Source organism: Halyomorpha halys, unplaced genomic scaffold, assembly GCF_000696795.3.
Source record: "Halyomorpha halys isolate HHAL.00 unplaced genomic scaffold, Hhal_1.1 Scaffold487.1, whole genome shotgun sequence".
Classification (NCBI taxonomy): Eukaryota; Metazoa; Arthropoda; class Insecta; order Hemiptera; family Pentatomidae; genus Halyomorpha; species Halyomorpha halys.
The window spans coordinates 851,986-874,360 of record NW_027111707.1 but is presented as its reverse complement, the minus strand read 5'-3'; the positions used below and the strand labels follow the sequence as shown (position 1 = coordinate 874,360).

Genomic DNA, 22,375 nt, shown 5'->3' with positions numbered 1-22,375 from the left:
CGAAGTGTTCGTTGGGTTGTTTGTGTTTGATAACATGGATTGAAATTTTTCAACTTTTGTTGTTTCTATGCAGTAATTATGGAAAAGGAATAATCAAAGAAGAAATGGAAGAAAGTAACAATTATCAATAAACTATTTACATAGTGAATCATAGCGAATAAAGCAGAGCGATTATACTACAATCGATTATTTTTTGGATCGACCAGTGAACATTGAAGATAGAGGAGAGGAAACGGGACTCTTGATTTTTCTGGCTTGGGGAGAAGACGTCCGTTCAGCGAGAAGCAAGGACTGGAAGCTATTGGTGAGGAGTTGGATAGCGTCATGTACAAGAGGATGTCAACAGTCATATATCATATCATCAGAGGAAGATTGTGTAATTGGTTAGTTTTGTTTCTAACTGAAATTTATTGTATTTGTAGAATATCTATTAATTAAGTTAAAGTGTTATTATTAGTAAAGTGTCATCTGTTCTGATTGCCAGGAAACCCACCCTGAGAAAAGAGTCTCTTATGTTATAAAATTTAAATAAAATTCTATTATCTGTTAAATATTAAAGTTTTTAATTTGATCCCAAGCTATCCTCTAATTAGGGATCACAATTCAAGCCTCTGAATTAAATTTAATGTTGGTAACTCAAGAGTTGTCCCAGAAACATTAGAACATGTGGTAGAGGATTGCACCGCCATAGAAGAACACTGAACTAGGTTGTCAATAAAGACCAGAATCTTTGGAGTCAGACTTCTCCCATCTGATGGAAGAAGAGAACTATCAATTCTTCAAGGAGTTCATCTATGGGTGGAAGGAAATGGTGTGCCCTTTATATTAGGAAGAGCTTGACCACCTAGCATCGACGAGCCACTGGGAGAACATGAAGTAGACTGTGACCACATTTAGGAAGGAGGTATAAAAAATATAGCCCATAAGGAATACAAAAAAAAAAATAGAAATTCCAGTAGAAGTTATAATAAACCTACGTTCAATTATGGCTGAAATCACATTTCTTATACACAGTTATGTAAACATTGAGCATAATACAAAGGAAGCAATGTGTAAAACAGCCTATATTGTCACACATAAAAATGTTCATTAAATATTTACCTGATCTTGGAATAAGGCAGACCCAAAAGCCCAGACACAGGCAAATGCAAAATATAATTCATACCATTCCTTAGGACAGTCCATGGGAGTATTAGATGGCACCATTAAACAATCTAATAAATAACATAGAAGTTGAATCTGAGAAATTTCAGTTATAGGAATTATTTTTTTAAATCTATTTCTCATCCCTTCGAGACAAGAAGGAATATATTTATCGAAAAGCATCATCAAAGCATTTTTTTCTGTGCCATTTTCTCTTGTTTCAATCCAGCTTGTAACAAACCTAAAATTTTAAACAAAATAATAATTAATTTAATCATATACCAAAGGAAAAAATTAAGTGTCACAAATAATTACAAAATATTGGAACAAGTAAATCACAAAATATTAGTCAGGTCATAATAAACTTAATATGACTTATCTGGCACGGTATCTTCCATTTTAAGCAATTTTTAATATTTTATTTTTTATCAGAATACCAGAAATTTATTAATTAAACATTTAACAAATGAAATTTGTAGTATATTCAGGATTTTAGTTTCACATTCTTTAATTGCTCCAATATCATATACAAAATAAATTACCCTATACCACTATGATCCATAAAGAGTCTTGAGTCCAGAATCAGCTAAGGACATACTGTTTCTTAACTAACGGTTACACAACAAGATAGAGCTAATGTCCACACCCAACTATCCAGACATGTTTACTCCCAAACCAATAAAGAGCCCGGTACCCACATTATAGAGCGGTGTACCTCAAGAGGGTCCACTAACCCCAGAGTTGATCCACATATTATGGAAAATTAGTTTTATTATTTGAAATTGTAATAATAATGTTTATTTTGTAAATGGTAATTTTTACAGAAAATATAATATTAATGTGATGGCAACACTCGTTCAGACGATAAAGAAGCCTGGAAATACTTGGCTTAGGTCTGTTTGCTAGTAGAGTCCATAGGTGCTAATGTTACAACAGCTCTTTTTTGAAAAACCATGAAACACGATATCATAGGAATTATAGGAGAAAAAATTAATTTTCCCACCAGAATTAGGTTAGGAGTCGAGTGCTTTACATATTGAAGCTATCTGAATCCTTTCTAATTTCCTACTGTAAGTATAAAGTAAACTGTAAGCTCTTTTTCAAGACTTGTTTTTTTATTTATGCCTTAGGTTTTATTATTTTATTCATTTATTTTTACCTAAAGAATTATATATAAATGAAAACTATCATTATTTTTCTTTTGAGAATATTTTTTTCAGTATTATCTATTTACAGATCATACAAAATTTCTATAAATTGTATATCTATTAGTAAATTACTTATAGATTGGACAAGAAGATGAATAGTCTATAAGAAAATAGGAATATTGGTAATATAATATTTTATGATCGGGAAAAATACTTTGAGATGAGGATATCAAATAATTGAGATAATAGAGTCTGTTTGAAACGTCATACAAAATATAGAAATCAATGAAGTGAGAAGGGTATTTACTTAAAAATAAAATAAATTGAGTACCCTAAGCCAAATATTAAATATATTGATAAATTATGTTAATATAGATTCCATACGGATTCCATCCGAGATCTTGAGGGTTGATGTACAGAATCCCTGCTCTTGAAACTGTAGCAGGTGTTGCAGTACGAAGATTAGATATTTCAAATAACAATCTCATTGATGGAGTAAGTGCTATTCGCTCATTACTTGCAAGAGTTAACACCTAAAACAAAAGAATGATAATACAGAACCTCAATTGCAAAACCAAAAAAATTATGCAAAATCATGATATGATGAAAATAATAAACATAAAAAAAAAAATGTTGGTCTACAAATATAAATAACAATAATAATAGAATTTTAGTAACTGTATCAAAATTAAATCTATTTTTTTGAGGAGGTAAGAAAGAATGGTTTCAATTTCTTGTATTAGTTTACAGTTTATCTATTATGTCAAATTAATATTCAAGGATGGATCACAGGAACAACAGAGGTCTAACTTAATTAGCATCTGACGACTTTTAGCTATGCCTTATCAATATAGATGTAAGTTATGTTGAGTATTACAAAAAAAAAATTTTCATCTAACTTATTTGTAATGAAATGATGTGAAAAATTAATATTTATTCTTGGAAATAAAATCAATTTTAATTAATTAATTAATTTAGTTAGTTCTTTAGGCAACAGAAAAACAATAAATACCTTATTATCATCCATCACAGTATTAAGGGATTCAATCCACATTGGGTCTATGTCTCCGTCCAAAACAATCCACTTAGGTTGCTCTCCAGAGATATTGGCTTGCTCACGCATAATATTAGAAAAGAGACCTAACAACCAAATTAACTTCAGAAATTAATAAATTGAAAAGTCTTAATAGAAACTAAAATAAAATTGAAAAATACCATCTTTCCATTCCCTTGTAGCCGGATTTATAATACCAAACAATTCATCGTTTGTCACAGCTTTTGGATTCAAATCATTATAAATAGGCTTTCTCTTCATATTCTGATATGTTTTGTAAAGGGTTCTCCATACTTGTGTTTTAGATGTCCCAGCATTACCAACAACAAAAACTGAATGACGCACTTCCAAAAGTTCTTCTAACTGAACAACCTAAACAGAATAAAAGAAATAAATACAAAAAAATGAAATAGAGTTAACGTGGTGAGTTATTAAATTTATATTTACTTTAAGGATAAAATTATCTTCTGGTTGCAAAAGAAGATCCATAGCTGCTTGCTTAACTGTGTGTTCAAATTCAGCATTCCTCTTTCTTGGGACATCTAATGCAGGAAAGAGATCACCTATTAATCCCATAAAAACTGGTACGTCATCAGTAACAATTTTTGGAGTATTGAAATCTCTTAAAGCCCTCATTAATACCTCTTCTTCTGGTCGCCCTGGATCACCTCTCTAAGAATCAATCATAAAGAAAAAATCCAATATTAGACAGGTGGAAAGAATCAATCGTGTAACAATGATTAAATTATATTTTATTGCATATATTGATTGGCTCACCATCATAACCTCTTAATTTTGATTTAGAATAAATATTTAACTTGTATTTCTTCACAGTTTTAACCTATGGGAAGCTTAGGCACATATTAAAATGGATGCAGAAGAATATCTGGAGAAGGAGGAAGAATATAGAACTCATGGCACTTCACAAGGATATCCACCACAAGTTCATAGTAAGTAACTTCGGTGGGCCTGGTATATCTCCAAAGGGATACTAACTCAAACACCTCATGAAAAAAGAAAAGTTGGTCCGCTAAACATTAGATCCTCATTAGATCATGGATTCAATATCAGCGGATGCTTGGCTTCTAATTGAAGTTTAAAACTGGAGAGCTGTGCTAACTGATTACATCAGATGAAGGCTGTTAGAGGAGGCCCAGTCTCGGTGATGTGGTATAGAGCCACAGATATATGCATTTATCTGGGCAAAATCACACATGCCTAATGTCTAAGTCACAAATAGCATAATTCACTAGGTGTAAAACTGACAACATATGTAGTTTTGCCTGGAGAAATAAAAGTTGACAAATATTGAATCTAAATCAAAGTTTTATAGTTTTAAAATTTAGGTTCAGAAGGTTCTGATGTTAAACAAATAACTATATAAAGAGTACATAATCACATAAATTCTTTATCAACAAGGATTTCTAAACTGAGTCTAATACATTAAAAATTAATAGATACAAGTTAGTGGCTTTAATACAACAATATTTAATAAAAAATAGGATTCAACCAAAATTGATATAGATTTTAGCTTGGAGAGTTACAATTTATTAGTATTTGTTTTTTGTTTGCTCTTGTTTAAAGCCATATATCATCAAAGCCTATTGTTTCTTTATAATTATAAATCTTGGTCAATATTATTTATATTATATGAGTAATTTTTAATTTGTTTTTTACATTGTCAATGTTTGAACATGTTTTCCACACATTGATTATAAATTTTAAAAATATGAACTTCGAAAAGTAATATGACTGTCAAAAGGCTCAATATTGTCATAATTAAAATTTATTTTGTGGTAGAAAAATTTATTAACAAAGAGTAATCAGGCACATTGAAAAAAAAATTTGACTGACTTCTTTTTTTTCTTTCTGTTCAAGTTGAACAGTTTTGGGTTAACACTCAGTAGCGGTTATATATTACCTTCAACGATCCAGCAACAACTAGCACTGATTTAATTGCTCTTAAGCCCCAGTCATAATGATCTTGTTTAGATAAAAGTTCTTTACACAAGGTATACAATGTGATAAATTTACGTGCAAGGATTTTTGCTTCCTGGAATCCCTCGGCAACTAACATGATCTCACAAATCAACTCGAAATCAGGAACTACCATTGCGCAGGGCCTAAAAAAATTAGAAAGGAGGTAAATATTAATGTAGAGCTATAGAACAACCAGCTTAGAATTAGAAGTTTTTCAAAAGAATGATGATTGTCAACAATGGCCACTGAACCTCAACTAACTAAAACAGAAAGATTTATAATTTTTTTAATATCTTTCTGAGCCAAAGATGCTTTGATGGCATTTATTTTCTAGCATAAAACAAGCAAACATATATTAAAGATATTATAGCTAGACCAAAATTATTGATCAATCACTCGGAACGATTTCTTTGCCTCTGTTTTCTGAAATAGTAGAGATTTGAAGTGGCTGTATCCTTTCTTCTATTACCAGTATTTTCTATAATCATTCCATTGGGAAGTTATTCAGCGCCACCTACAATATAGCTCTATTCTTTATGAATGGTAAAATCCTCCATTCATTTATGTTAGGTTCATTTCATTCGCAAGCATTAAATTCATGTTCTTCGCCATACTACTTAGCAGCAATTAATAGATAATTTTACAAGTTTTTATAATATTTTTTTTTTTTTGCCATCTTTAACCCTCTATAATTCCATTCCTTTTCTATCTGTCACCCAAATATCCTTCCAACATTTAAATCTTTTAAACTGTTGTTATGTTATGTTATGTTACGTTGCCTACAATGAGCCCTCTGGTAGAAAATGGTTGGACTTCTGCCATTTTAAAGGAATTAGCTTTTTAAATAAATAAAGATAACTATTATTAATTAAATAAACCCCAGCTGACTTTTAAATCTGAAATATGAACTTCTAAGTTTCACATCTAAATTTAGATCAAACCTGAACAGAGCTTTTAAGTTTTCTGGTAGTTCAGTTCTGCCTGCATAACCTGGATTCATAGTTATAAATATTCCCACTGTAGGTGTCATAGAGATCATTTCACCCATGAAATTAAAGGTAGATTTTTTTTCTCGAATAGCGTCCTAAAAAAAAATAAAAAGTTTAGTTAAAATGAAAAAAATATTATAATTTTTTAATTAAAGCATTATAAATATAAATGTACATCATGAAGAAGATTGAGAAAAAATTATTATTTCCATTGAGAAGAATTATGTATGGCTAAGTCATTCTATCACTTCAGTAAGCAGAGGAAATCAGAAAAATAAAATTATTGGAAACATGAAAAAAATATTAAGCCATGATAATCAAACCAGTTTTGACGAAAATGTCAGAGTCAAATCTAGAAAAGTGTGAATTTGATTCCCAATTGAGTCACCTAATATTTCTTTTTTGGTGGTCCCATGAAATAAAATTTCACACTTATACTATGAAAGGTTGGCAAAAGCACATTTGCTGAAATAGTTCCCAAAACAAAACCTGTTCCAGTAAGTATTGTTTTAATTACTTCAAATGTGATCTGAATCAATTTAATTAGACTACAAAATGTATCTCTTTTTTTAAAATGAACCTATATATTAAAATAAATTGATTTTGAATTGAATAATCCCATCAAATTACCTTTACCCTTCGTCATAAACCTACCGACTGCCATACAGTATCCTTTAATAAAGTTGCTCTTACTCCTATTAAACAGATCCATTACCTTGGACTAAATCTGGACAAACGACAAACTATGAATTATGAACTAACGAACTATGGACTAACGAAAACACAAGACTGAAAAGACAGGAAACTCCATATAGATTTAGACTATTATAAAACTTCCTAGATAAACAGCCTAAACTTCTAATCCATTACAAAATACTGATCTACATGACTATAATAAGGCTTATCTGGACATACGAAGTAGAACTTTGGGTATCCAATCCTTGCAATCCAAAATCCATCATAAAATACTCAATACTCCTTACTTTAATAAGTAAATAAAATAAAATCATCTATAAAGACCTTATACAAATGTAACCATCTAGTCCGAACCAGATATCAATCCTTCCATTATAAACTCCCTAAACACCTAAAACCACTAGTTTCCAACCTTTCTTCCTCTTCCATTCCTGACAATCCTCTAAGGTGCCATAAACCAATGGGTAGTTTCTCTACAAGCCTGTATCATACCATTATAATGTAGCATCAAATTTAGTAGATCTATTTGTAAGTAAATAAAGTTGGAAATGTCAATAAATAAATAAAAAAAAGAATTCAAGAAACTATATTGTATACAGATTAATTAAATAAAATAATAATAAATACAACCTTATTACTTACTTAAAATAACTTCATATTTTTTTTTTTTTTTTAACATAAGAAGAAAGTAGTGATTGTTTGATGTTTACCTGAAGTGATTTAACCTGAACAGCAACAACTGATAACACTTCCACTGTTATTCTATTGAACTCATCAAAGCAGCCCCAAGCTCCAGTCTGAGCCAATCCTTTATAGATATTACCACAAGACTAAAATCATAATATAATAACTGATAGGTAAAAGTAATTAATAGTCAAATAATTTTTTGAATAACATTTGTATATAACATTATATGTTACAATTTCCTACAACTACAATGTTTTATTATATTTAATGGTTGTTAATAATCAATTAGTCATTGAAGAATAAGAAGCATTCTAGGATGGTCTCTATTACTTTAAGCTTTACTTAGGTATGTGAATTAATTAAGTAATGATTGTATATAAATAATAAATAATTGATTTTATGAAGATGAGATCATAGACAAATTTAACACTCATTAATGTTCAGAATTAAGGAAATGTCCATTTGACCAGTTTTAATTTTCAAATTCATTTAATAAAGAAAATTGAAAATAATTGTAATGAACATAATGTTGAATTTTATTGATATATCCCATTTTAATTCAATTTTGTCTGTAGACACAGATGTGAAAATCCTGTAAATGCAGAACTTATTTTTAAATAACCATGGTATTGAGTCACTGGTGGTATTAAAGAAGCTTAAGTTAGTGTGGGTCCACAGACACTAGTAATGAGAAAGCTGACCAGCTTGCTAGAAACAGGGCCGAGGACCCTTCTATGGAATGAAAAGTTATCAAGAAGTCCTTGAGTGGACATGGAAGAGATCAGACAAGGAGTGGAGGGAATGTAAAGGGCTGAGGCAGGTTAAGATACTAAAATAACTACATCTTGAACTAAGTGGATGCTAGAATTAAAAAGAAATGAACTCCAATTACTAATAGAAGTTCTTACAGGTTATTGCAGACTTAAAAGACATCTTAAGAATTGTGGAGTAGTTTGTGATGAAACTTGTCACTTATGTGGAGAAGCACTGGAAACTGCTCTACATTATATAGCAGATTGTGACTAGTACATGTCACTAAAATATAGGCTTCTAGGCTCTGATTGAATCCTACAATATGAGGCTCCATAGATTGGTTGTCCCTTTTAAATTCAAAAAGGTTCGACATAGAAGAATAATAGTCATTATGAGAATTTGTCAAGGTGGTTGTGTTATACCTGACTCCAATAGATAATATTAGGTACTCTTGACCAGAAGACCTGGCCTCTACAATGCATGTTCAATATAGGTATGGTAGCTGATTATGAGGTGAATAGATAGGATGGGACACCAGCCCTCAGTCGTTTAAGGATGGTAACCTCGTCCTACAGGGATATTCCTGTAAGTACGAAGGAGGAATGAAAACCCGGAACCAGCTGCTGGGTCATCTGGTCATGAGGGCAGGTAACTTCGTTCTACTGGGTACTATTCCTGTAGAAACGAAGAGGTATGCAGGCCCTGGGGGTAGCTAGCCACAAAAGAAAAAAAGAAGAGGAAGTAACCAATAGGGAACTAGCGTTATAGGAGCGTTAATAAGAGTCTTAACTCTTCATCTCAAAAAAAGATTGGAAGAATGTACTGAATGTCTTATTTGCTGTCCCAAGAAGGAACTGTTTCAGCACCATTGGTGGGGTATTGCTTCTACTAACAATACAAAGGCTAGTTAGAGGTACCACCTGTAAGAACTTACTTTATTGTGTTTCAGTATATTCTTTTTTGTAAACTTTATTTATTTAATCAACATATTTACAATTATAATTCTATTTATGTTTATATATAACAATTTTATAAATAAAATTATTTACATTTTACTGAATAAATGAACACAATAAATGGCTTGAGAAAACATAGGTGGTGCTCCAAGGTGGAACTAACTGAAGCTCTTCGTCTTGGCGGGAAGCGATAATGGTTTCAGTGGCTATAATAGTTACAGTCTAGACCAACAGGTAGCGTGTCGCTACAAATTATTCCATTGGTCTTTCCTGGGATTGGGCCACTTGCCTGATACGTTTCCCCCAATATTACCAGTACCAGTACCATAATATTTATTAAAGTTTAAAATAAACGAGATTTAACTTCAAAAACTCTCGAGCACAAGTATGAAATTACTAATACTTTGAATAAGTAGAGAAACTGAATAAACAAGAAATAAATATATACAAAAAAGAAAAAAATTCAAAAGGTAATTATATTGACATCAAAATAAATTAACAATTTACCTTGTAATCCATTTGTTCTGAACAATTGAATACATAAACCATAATACCAAGTGCTCTTCCTAAGTCTTTAGTAGTTTCTGTTTTACCAGTTCCAGCAGGTCCAGCTGGCCCGCCGCCCATAACCAAATGTAAGGACTATGACAAATCGAGAACAAAATATTATTTTATAGTAGTTTCTTGGAAAACTCACTTTGTTTCAAAATGATTATACCTGAGTTAGAGTTATATAACACCTATCTGTCAATGGTGTAATAACCAGCCTAGGTGTGTTCCCCAAGTATTCATGAGAGTAGCAGAACTGAGCATCACAAATATTAGCAAAACAGTCACCTATTTTTTCATCCCACCTGAGAAAAATAAAATATCAGTGAGGTTTAAACTCTGAAAATATTAAAAAATTTTAAACCATTTGACTACCGATTATAAATATATATTGGAGATCTTGTATTCTAATATTATAAACCATATAATACCTGTGCCTAAGCTGTGACTGCCATTGAAAAGCAGCAAGTGAATCGATTTTTGATTGAATCAATTTCGCAACAACATCTCGAGAATGAACATCAATGGTACATATAGTCATTATTTTTTGTCTATCTAGTCTTGTCAATTCACCAAGCAAAAGAGAAATAAGTGTACTCAATTGTGATATCTGGAAAAATAAAAGTATGAAAAATGCAAATTTCCCCTAAAATATGAAGAAGATAAATTAAGTGTTCAATTGTAGAAAGATGGTGTAGGTGGCAGTCAAGGAAGATATAAAAACTGGAGCAAACACTTCTTCATGTTCTTAATCCTTTGTCTTTCACTGCGGAGCATGTTTATAGAGCCGGATCCATAATCCTTGGTCCTGTAGCAGTTGGCTTGCACCTATTCCAATCAATTCTTCACTTGTTTAATGCTTCTTTGACTGTACCATCCTAATTATTTCTCAGCCTTACTCTTGTCCTTCTTCCGTTGACTCTCGCTTTATGCATTACTTTGTCCCTTTGTCTTCCCTTCTATCCTCCTTAGGAACCTGATTTTCATTGCTTGGATCTGGCTTTTTTGTCTAGAAGGTAGTAGTCCAGGATTCGCTTGTGTAAGTCAGTAAGGGAATAAACATAGCCTTATATACTACTTTTTTTACTTCCTTCCTTCACAGGATAATGAGTAGTACTCCTCCAACCACATATTTTTTTTCAGTTGTACACATCATTCTACACCTACTAGGATTCAGGTTAGTATCGATAATATTTCTATTCAATTGTGTATATATATTTCATTATCCTACATTATTCCTTTATTTATTTATTATTTATACAACTTTCTATACATATCTATCAAATTACACAATGTTTGAACCACAATCTCATTTAGGCCAGATGAAGTGGGGCGAAACATTGGTCACGAATAACTATTTTGTTCTGTTATTTTTGTACCTTTTTTGACTGGCATCTGAACCATATTCTAACAATTAATAACATATGGTTAATTATTAATCTTCCAGTTAAGAGTTAAATTCTCACCTGTTTCTTGTGATAGTCCCTCATGGCATTATCATATCCTTCTTCCAGCCGTGCAAAAGCACTATTTACCTCAGTTGTCCACCAAATCTGAGTAGCGCACAAGGAGACTTGAGCAGGGTAGTCGAATAACCATTGATCCCTTGGTTTCTCCTCATAAGCAAGCATTGCTTCAGAAAAATAATATTTAATAGATTCTCTCATGGAGGACTGAATTCTATTAAGCCATACTTCTACCTTCAAGAATGAATATACATAATCAAAATTGGTTTATAAAATAAGTAATTATTATAACTATTATCTAATCAGATATTTGAATTACCGGACCAGTGCAATCAGAATGGTTTTTGAACTTAACGTATTCACCATCTTTTGCTATCATCCCAAGAGCACCATCTGGATCATTTGAGTCTTCAGGAGTAAATTTTAGAGAAGCAAGAGAATCAAACAACTTCACCAAGTGCCTATTAAAACATAAATATATTCAGTTCTATACATGATAGAATTTGAAGCAAATTAGAGTTAAGTACATTTATCTTTCATTAAAGATTATGTAAGTTGATTAGGCATGTTTATCTTGCCATTTATAGAACTGATACTGAATACACACACTGTTTTTTAACAAGAAATTAGGAAATATTGAGTTACACTTGAAATTCAAAAATGAAATGACCAAAGGTGTCTAATTTGCTGGAGTATAGTTGAGTAGTGGGAGCGAGATCAGACAAAAAAAGTAAAGTACCTCTTAAGATTGAGGTATTATAACATTTTAATTTTTAAAAAAACTATAAAGCAGCAAAACTATTTAAAATTGTTAAAAGGATTCTTATCAAATAAAAGAAAATTTCATTACAACGCTCTCCTAAGACCCTTAAAAATAGAGCAGTACAACTGACAAAATGCTAAACTTGATAATCGTAAAGAACTACTAAAATGAATTTTAAAACTTTACTTAGAGTTTAAATTAAAAAAATCTTTTTGTGAGGTACAACACAGACTGATGTGGTTCTCGGCTTCCTCATTGGCCCTTTGTCAGATGGCTCAATCCTGTGTGGTCACTTTCCAATATTAAAGGTCCTTAAGAAGCATGTCTTCCCATCTCATGGGTTTCCTTGTTTGGCCAACAATTTTTGGCCCAAAAATCCTCTGTAATATTTTCTTTTTGAAGGTAAGGATTTCTTTATCTTGCTTGGTTTTTGAAATCTAAGTTTCAAATCTATATAAAACCCCCCCTTTTGGGGTTAGTAAAAGTTGTGAAATTTAACCCATAAAGAACAAAAAATGCAATTTTTTGTAATATTGATTTTAAATATATCTTTACTATGTTACACAATAGAATAAAATGCATAATAACATGGAACTCCATCTCCACTTATGATATTCTAAAAGCTCAGCTGCTATAAAGGGATTCAATTTGTCCTCAATTCAACGGCTATAAGTGAGCCAAACTAGACCTATAGAGGCCGATTTGGGAATGATAGAGCTTGTATTGTGAATAATTTAACTAGACAATAAATGTTAGTTTCGAAAATTACTATTATATATATCCGATCACAGATTGATTAGTATGCTGTGTAAAACTACCCATTCAGACAAGGGCAGAAAAGAAAGAGCATTGTAGTTGGTAAATCACAATAAACAGAAGTTTTATAGCGAAGTTTTACTGTATACATTTTATTAAAGTTATATCAGTACCTTGCAACAAGATTAGGTCGGTTTCCATTAGAAAGGATGTCGAGCAGGTCAGCTGAAGAAACAAAATAGAACCTGGGAAACTTTAACCTTTTAGTTTCTAAATATTGTGCCAAAGCTTTCTCACATAAAGTTAGTTCTTTCTGAAGGACTTCCAACTCTTTCAGCAGATCAGGTTTACTAGTAGCTTCCAAAACATTCGGAACCTGTTTCAGTTCTTCCAGTAAATCCTATCAAAACAATTGGATCTAAGAGTATATATATTATTTCATGTCATTCTTTGAACTTTAATTAATTTATTAACTATTACATAAAAAAATTAAAATTGTATTTAACTTCTTAGTTTAAACTATAAAAGTTCAGAATAATACAGAATGAAATAAAAAAAATGTTTCAATAAAATTTAGAAAAATTGATCTAAAACATTAAAGAATAATAAAGATGGATATTTAAAAAAAAAAAAAAAAAACAGGAGTACTTACCTTGAACTTAGAATCAATTCTATAAAATCGTTCGGAATCTTCAGGTAACTGGTTTTTTATGTCTTCTGAACTCATAAAAATAGATTCAAGATGTGTCCAAGTCCTCTGAACCTCAAACCAAACTGTAATAATCTGATCTGCTAGAGAAAGTTTTGATTGCCAAGAAGAAACCTCTTCCAAAAAATGTGCAATAAATTTAGATGTAATTAAATTTTGTAATTGGACCTGAAAATAATTATTTTATGAGCTATAATTTACGTGAATTATGAATAATTGTTAACATAAAAAATAATAATAAGGTTTATTAAACTGAGAGGTTAAATGTTTTGAAAAATTTAGTTCGAGCAATTTGATAATTTTGAGAGCTATCAGAGGTTTACAGTATTTAACATACTAGGTGATAGCTATTTATAACCTGTAAGTACAAACATACTGAATATTATATTGAGATAATAAAGAAATTAATTATTAATGTCTCCTTCTTCTTTCTCTACCTCCATAAGGTTGCCATAAGAAGTAGAGATTCAGTCTCGAGCCATTTTCTCCAAATTTTCAATCATTCGCCATGTCTCTCATTTCTGCAAAAGAGCGGTTTTTTACTCTATCAAGCCTGGAGACATAATAATCAGTATAAATCTGCCTTAGTCAGCCTTGGGGGCATTTTCCTTCTGGCCTGGCCTCATTTAACTTTTTTTTCATTGCCCATTCTACTAAAATAGTCAAATTATTTTGATGTTCCAATCAACAGTTTGACACTGTTCCACTACCTCTCAAACTAGCTAGACCCTGAGGTTCTCTAGGATACTTTCATTTTGACATAATTGATTTAGATAAAATAAATTATAATGCTTTAAAGCTAAATGGAGAATCAGCAGTAGTCATATCTCAAGCTCATAAATTTTTGGGAAAGCCGTAAGCCCCGAGGGTGGCTAGCTGCCGGAACTTAGGAAGGGATAACATGTAGAGAAGAGAGAGATCATGTCAAGGGTGATCAATAAATAACAACCATTTAGAAATCAGGATCAGCTATAAACCGAAACTATCTCAAGTACAGGCTGTGGGTCAATGATCTTCTCTGATCTCTGCTGTGATCAATTAAGGTTTGTTTTTTCTCACCCTCCTATTTCATTTATTTAGTCAATTACAATATATAATATTTATGTATATACATACTATTTACATATTATATTCTTATTTTTACCACAGCTACTATTAGGATAGAGTAAGGATTGGTAGGGGGTTATTGTTATGGTACTTTGTGCCTTAAATTTATTATTTCTATTTACTGAGTGGGGAGGGACCACTCTGCTGGGTAAATCAATTGAAGGTTCTTTAAGACCCTTATTTATATCCCTAGTGCATACGGCTGTGACCGAGAAGCGATCTTATCTTATTTCCTTGAGGTAGTTTTGTGCATTATTTTGGCATCGTTTATTTATTATTTTATCAACATTGCTAAGTAATATGTACAAAAATTAATAATAATATGTAAAAATAACAATATGTTTTTATAAAATACAATAATATATAAATTTGGGAGCTTCGGTGAGGCTCAAGACAATTTTATAAATAATTTTACTAATAAAAGAATTCATCCCCTTTGGATTGTCCCAAATTTTTCTCTCAAACCTCATCTCTGATATTACCACCACTTTACTTAAATGATGATCTAGAATTGTCCAACTCTCCTCTCTATATAGAAAAAATGGAAACCGCCAGCCTTTTACAACTTTATTATACTTTTAGCAAGGCAATTCCTAAAATTTATAAGACGTTGTTGTAGAATTATATGATTTCTTCTAAATTGTCAAGTGAAGTAAAATTGCTTCATTTCACATGCCATACCAAGGGTTTTATCTTTTTTGTCTGAATTCTCCAAGATAGAGTTGTTGAATTCATCTATTAAAAAGATCCAGGTGAAGTGCAAATTTTCAAGGAAAATTACCTTGAACTGAGACTACCTCCTCGGCCAGTAGTCGCAAAATCGAAAAGTGGTTTAGAGTACTGCTCTGAGCACTTAGATAAAATAAAAGGGAATTATTTTAAGCTAAATAGTGAGTCAGCTGCAGCCATATCTCAAGCTCAGAAATTCTTGGGGAACCCAACACTCTTATCGTAATTACTAAACGATAAAATGTGCCTATGTTGAACACAGGGGGTTGGTGATAAAATAAAATGTTTTTTCTGTTCTTACTGTTTTATTAGTTATGGTTAAATAACATAAAACGTTCTTACTGTAGTGAGAACAAACACACCAAATGAAGCCTTGGTGGCAACCTCCTCTTCTTATACCAAACCATTGCAAACGGTTCGATATATTCACAGTTTGCCACAGAGCAACATGTATAAAATAAAATATGAATTTTTACATCTCATTCAACAGTCTCAATTAAAAAAAATTGAGCTTAATAATGAAGCATTTCACAAAAGCCTCAGGTTCTAAAAATTAATATGTATGTTAGTAAATATATGGTAATTGTAATTACATGAAAATTCTAGTCCTACTAATAATCTTAGCAAAACTGGCTTCTATACAATTCATGTAAACACCACACTCTTTATACACCCAATTAAACATCAAGAAATCTACTTGTTTATCAAACTTTTTGAAAAATTTTAAGGATCTGCTATTCATAATGAAATATATAGTATTTTATAAGAGTAGAGAAAGATTACGGATGAAATACTTTATCAATGTTAAATATAATACATTACCTGATTTTCTTCTAATGTTTCTATAAGTTGCTCGCTTGCACGCAGCAGTATAATGCCTGTGCGTACGTGTTCCTCTTGCTCCAATTCCATCGCACTCCAAGTTACACCTAATTCCCTCAGCATTTTTTCCATCGACATTTCCTTTACGGCTTTGTCCACAATATTTTTAACTTCATCTTCACATTCATGTAAGTTCAATTCCAGTAAATCAGCTAAAGTTGTATCCATGTTCATTACAAATTCAACCTGAAATAATTTTAATAAAATAAAATATAATTCAATAAAAATATTCTCAGTACTAAACTTCAAAAACATATTAAAAAAAAAACTAAAAAAAAAAAAAAAAAAAACCTATAATAAATACAAAATCAAAAATACTAAAGCTTGATTTTCAATAGAATTAAAAAAGCATTTTCAATGGTGACAAAAAAATTTGGGAAAGATGGCAGAAAACCACTACAAAAATGTTAAATATGTTTAGACTATAAAAATGTTACTTTTAACAAAAACGTCATACTCCTAGGTTTTAAATCATACCATACCTTATAGATTATAATTACTCCAATTATAATTCTGTTAGTAATAAATAATTTGATTTAACTACCTCCTTCAAAGTTCATGCAACACACAAAACCGTATCAAATACAAGCAAGCAATGGCCACGGAGAAATTATTTCCGACTTTATTTAAACACAGGACTTATAAATTATTTAATACATTTTAGACAGAACTTTTGATTTTCAATTATAATAAAAAGTATCCATAGAGTCTCAAGTTGTTTATTCATTTACAAGTCCAACAGTTCGGCCAGTTTGGCCTTTCTCAAGGATATCTCAATAATATCACAGCTTAAACAAAGTTATTAAAAGGTTGTAGACTATTCTACCTTTGTCAAAAATATAACTCAGTCAATTAAACCTATTTTTATCCACTGTTTCACTAATTATAATTTTTTTCTATTTGCACAATCTAATTAACTCTTATCAATCACCTAATAAACAATACATTATATCTTTGTATACAAGATATCCTAGAGAAACATTAGAGTTGTAAGTGAATAAACAAGTTGAGACTATGAATACTTTTATTATGATTAAAAAACTAACCAGTTTCAATAATGAAAATAAATTATATAACAATCTTAATGTTAATGAAAGGAAAAGGTGTTAATGAATGAGAATTTTTCAAAAAATGAATTCTAGTACTTCTCAGAAAATGTAGATCTTAAATATGGCTTTGTACTACATTTAAAAAAACAACATATGAATAATTTTATGGTAGAAACCTTTTTTAATGTATCTGTATAAAGTAAGAAACAAGGCTGTCTGCAAGTAACAAGTGCCTTTTTGCCCTTAAAAAAACTTTAAACTCTTTCAAAAAAAGCAAAACTTATTATATATGAAACCATCCTGAGACCCGCAGTAACTTATGACAGTGAATCCTGGGTATTGATAAAAACAAAAAAAAAAAAAGAAAAATCATTGGCGACATTTTTATAGAATAATGAGTAATACTCACCAATAATGTGTTAAGTAAAATAAAAATAACTTGACAATATATATGAAATACTGGAACTATTTTAAAAGCCAAAAGCATACATTTACAACTACAAAATAAATTAAATATGTTTGATCTACTACAGACATGATATAGATTACATTTTTTAAAAAATTAAAAAGACTTACCGTGAACTGCGGAGGCAATGAAACTAAATTCTGCAAAAATAGCAAATGTTATAGCAGCTAAGCAATTTATATTTTTTAATAACAAATAAATAAATAAATAATGATAATGATGTTAATAAATAAATAATAATTTGATATTAATAAACTAATGTAAGAACATGAATATGCAAGATATATACAGTGCAATATTTGAAGTATATTCATAATTAACTATTTACAAATATATACATTGGTATGATGTCTTTCTTCTATTAGTTCATACAAATACTATAAATGAATCAGAAAGAGTTGGGAATTAATATCAGCTTAATAAATGCAAAATAAAGTGGATATAAAAATTGAATTCTGAAACAGGTATAAATATAAATAAGCTCTCAAAAATTGAAGTAAACCATGAAACTTCAAAGCATTTTTGAATACTAATAAAAACTAGAGAAAGCTATACACGATTATCATTCTTTAACCTTTTACCATAACAGTAGTATGAAATACCGACAGAAATGACTTACAATGATGATGTTGAAAATAAACTGACAATGTTGGTTGTGACAGAGTGGACAGAATTATTTAATACAAAATAAATCACAGGGCTTCAAAAACAAATCTGCCCCAAGTTTAATTAAAGCAGTCATTAAAAAAAGTTTAAAATTGCCTTATTTTTTTTAATGGACAAACCTCAAAAATTCTAAAAAAAAAATCTGTTCAAGGCCGGTTATCCACAGTTCCTAAGACAAAAAAATAAATAAGAATGTTTAGGCATGATAAAAAAATAAACTATTTGAATGAACACTGACTTATATACAGGCATTTTGTGAATGTTTAGGAAAAATAACCATATTCTAATACTAAAACTATTATAAATTAGAATAAAACATGCTGCAGCAACAAGCTCAATAATTTACAGCTTTGTTATATACACAATATTTACAATAATGCCACTTAAACTGGCATGAATAAAAAGGAAAATAATTCCAAAGATAGTTAAGCTTTCTTAAAATTAATATTAATTAGTAAACATTCAATAAAAACAAGTTATATTTGCCTTTATTTCATTTACTGTCCAAAACTAATTCTGTTAAATGATTTTTTTATCTAATATATATTCTAAAGTGTGCAAATGAAAACTGGAGTAAATGGGAAATAATTTTTAAATTGGGTGCTGAAATGAAAATATTATTTGTAATGATAAGTTCCCAAAGATATCAACTTGAACAGCCCTCTGTGCGATGAATGAAGCTAGTATGGTTGACTATTTTTGTTTCTCTTTTCACCGCGACCCTGACCATCTTCTACATAATTTTTTTGCATGTTTAACCTCCAAGGAATAAAGTGCTTCTCTATCAGTTTTTATACACTAATAACTCCATTAAAGAACAAATGTGATACTGCCAGATTTTTCTCCTATAGTCTTCCATTTGTGTATTTGGGTTATTTTATGAAAATGCATTATTAGATTTTTTTTAAATTATCTTCAAAGATTAAAATTAAAATCTGAACCACTACAACCCATGAAGAGTTAAGGGTTCAATTCTTCATAAGAAAGTACTGTTTCTTGAACAATAGTTCTGTCAGGAGGTGATTTGTTCATCATCATGCTCAAGCACTAGATTTTTCCTTAATTAAGGGTAACCACTTTATAGACTCAAAGGGGGCCCCAGAAAGGCTAATAATAGTTCAGTGCCAGTGCTCGTTAGTTACAGTCACTCAGTGCACCGATCTGGTGACGTCATTGTAACATATTTTTCCAGAACAAAGGGCTTTGTTCTAAGTGCATGTCTATTGTTATTGGCTCTTTCTTCCTCAGGAAGTGTGGATTTACGATAATAAGGTACAATTTATTATAAATTAAGTGTAAAAATAAGTGAATTAGTGCCGTACTACCATAAACTAATTAGACTAGGCAGTTCATAGCCTAAGACTTAGACCCGCAACCTGTATTTCAGCTGTGCTTTTCCAAGCCAGTTGTGACTAATTTCATTATTCTCACATATTTTACAATTAATCAGTGCGCGATGGCCAGGTCGCTTGAAAAAGCTCAAGCCACAGATCTCTTGATAGAGACAGATCTTGAATCTCACATCAAATTGGACGCTGGACCATTCACACTGGTCACTAAAAATTTGAGTTCGTCTCCTCCCATAATGCGAGCGAAGTCGGGAGTGAAAGGCTAGAAGGGACAGACAAACCTGATGGACCTGTGAGTGAAGAAAACATTTTTAAGCTCCAATATGTTTGATCCATTGGCTAATCAACCAACTGAACCCAGGAATTCTAATTCAAATTCAACAGAGACTTCTACAAAGAAATCACAGACACCACCATCAGTCATTCTTGATAGCAAACACACTATCCTGAAGCTAAGGGATTTCCTTTCAAAACTTACAATTAAAAAATTTTTAATTAGAAAAACAATGGGGGGTGTCTGCATTTTTCTAGAGACACTATCCCACCATGACACAGCAACAAAAGGGCTTAAGCTCTTAAAAGTTGGACATCACACTTATGCCCCTAGAAAGAAGAGCAAAACCCAGAACAAATATATTATTAAAAATCTTGACATCTTCATGCCCATAGAAGATGTCAAGTTCGCATTCCAGCACTTAGCTCCCATCAATATAATAAGGCTGGAGAAATCACATCATGGTACTCATAGTCGGCAGGCAGAACCTGAAAAACCATCACTACCACTCCAAAGACCCAGCAGTAAAGAAGGCCCTCAACTTGATCAACACCCAGATCAAGAATCTCCTGTGCCAGTGGAAGACCGCATGATAATCACCTGATGGCTGCGCATTGCGATTACGGGAAATTTTGGAATTTCACGAAAGCAAAAATCAAGAAAACCTCGGCCATTCGTCTTTATGACAGGGACTGCCTCATGAGCCCTGCTGAGCAAGCCGAGTCATTGGCTGGGCACTATCAGCAGGATATTGAAGTGCAAAGAGGGGCTATACTTTTGACACCACCCATTTGACACCAAACAGCTGAAGGTTATCCTGAGAAATTGTCATGGAAACCGGGACCCTGGTCATGATGGAGTACAGAGTGTCCTGCTGAAATAACTAACAAGGAAGGGAATCACACAGCTTACCAACCTGTACAATTTGTGCTTGAGGTTGATGTACTTCCCCGATAAATGGAAACATGCCGTCCTGTTTCCACTCCTCAAGCCGAAGAAGATAGGGTTTGATGCCGATCATTACAGGCCCATAAGTCTGTTGCCTCACCTCACTAAGGTATACGAGAAGATCATTCTGAATTACCTTCGGGAATTCTGCGATGAACACTCCATTATCCCTTACAACCAGACCGGTTTTCAGACCCACATGAGTACAGAACACCATCTGATAAACCTCAAGAATGAGGTGAACTCAAGCTTCAATCGGAACCATGCTACAGCCATGATCTCCATAGATTGTACGAAGGCATTTGATTCTATTTCTCACAGCATTTTATGTCTTAAGCTCATAAACCTTGAATGCCCAGAGAAACTCTGCAGTGTCATCACATCGTTCCTCGACAACAGAAGCACCTCTGTGTGGGTTTGAGATAAGCATTCCCGCTCCATTCCACTGACATGCGGAGTGCCACAGGGAGGAGTTCTATCGCCAGTGCTGTTATCAATCTATATTGCTGATGTGGCTGGTGAAAAACACAAACTAGCTACAGTCACAGCCTATGCCGATGACATCGCCATCTACACAGCAGTATGAACCACAAACTTGCACTAGAGCGGGCCAGAGCAATCTGCAAGGAGATTGTTCAATGGCTGGGTAATTTAACCCAGCAAAGACGGACTACATCATGTTCACCCACCAACAACATAAGCGATTGACTCTCCCGAAGTCACTCAAAATGGACGACACCATCATCTCCCCTTCAAACTCCATAGTCTATCTAGGTGTGAAACTAGACCACCATCTCAAATTCTTCACCCACCTCTACCAGAAAACCAGAACAGTAAGATTGCGGTCTTACAGGCTGAACCACCTCCTCGCTACTTCGGATTCTACCTCGGATTCTAGGACAGCATGCTGCTGAAGATGGTCGGTAAAACATTGTGGAAGAAGAAGCCTCTGGAACTACATCAGCTCCTTGATTTGACCACAGTACCAGAGTTCATTGGTTGGAAGCATGGCAAGTTCTTTGACTCCCTCCAATTTCTGACCAATCCACTCTTTCAAACACTAACACCAGCGCCCCCTCCAATGCGCTGGCAGGACTTACATCACCCTGCATAATGAAACCCACCAGCGACAGCGATACATATTTAGTTTTTAGTATTTTGTTTAGTTTTTATTTTTAGTGTAAATTAATGAAACGGGGTGTGCCCCAACACCTCACACAACTCAGAAGTGAACCATTAGCACTATTTAATAATTG

At 32.1% G+C, this 22,375-nt stretch overlaps 1 protein-coding gene across 1 annotated transcript in view; it reads right to left on the bottom strand.

Moving 5' to 3' along the window:
- Dhc93AB (Dynein heavy chain at 93AB) overlaps positions 1–22,375 on the bottom strand; it is an 81,861-nt gene that overhangs the window by 46,407 nt on the left and 13,079 nt on the right. The window contains exons 15-31 of the mRNA XM_014424971.2: positions 17,993–18,022; positions 16,308–16,553; positions 13,593–13,817; positions 13,114–13,340; positions 11,741–11,882; positions 11,422–11,655; positions 10,387–10,565; positions 10,125–10,260; positions 9,914–10,048; positions 7,721–7,840; positions 6,267–6,409; positions 5,267–5,468; positions 3,793–4,017; positions 3,507–3,717; positions 3,304–3,431; positions 2,676–2,824; positions 1,102–1,384 (exon numbers count right to left, since the gene is read on the bottom strand). Coding sequence (XP_014280457.2) covers positions 1,102–1,384; positions 2,676–2,824; positions 3,304–3,431; positions 3,507–3,717; positions 3,793–4,017; positions 5,267–5,468; positions 6,267–6,409; positions 7,721–7,840; positions 9,914–10,048; positions 10,125–10,260; positions 10,387–10,565; positions 11,422–11,655; positions 11,741–11,882; positions 13,114–13,340; positions 13,593–13,817; positions 16,308–16,553; positions 17,993–18,022 — 3,015 coding nt within the window. The remainder of the gene's footprint in view (positions 1–1,101; positions 1,385–2,675; positions 2,825–3,303; positions 3,432–3,506; positions 3,718–3,792; positions 4,018–5,266; positions 5,469–6,266; positions 6,410–7,720; positions 7,841–9,913; positions 10,049–10,124; positions 10,261–10,386; positions 10,566–11,421; positions 11,656–11,740; positions 11,883–13,113; positions 13,341–13,592; positions 13,818–16,307; positions 16,554–17,992; positions 18,023–22,375) is intronic.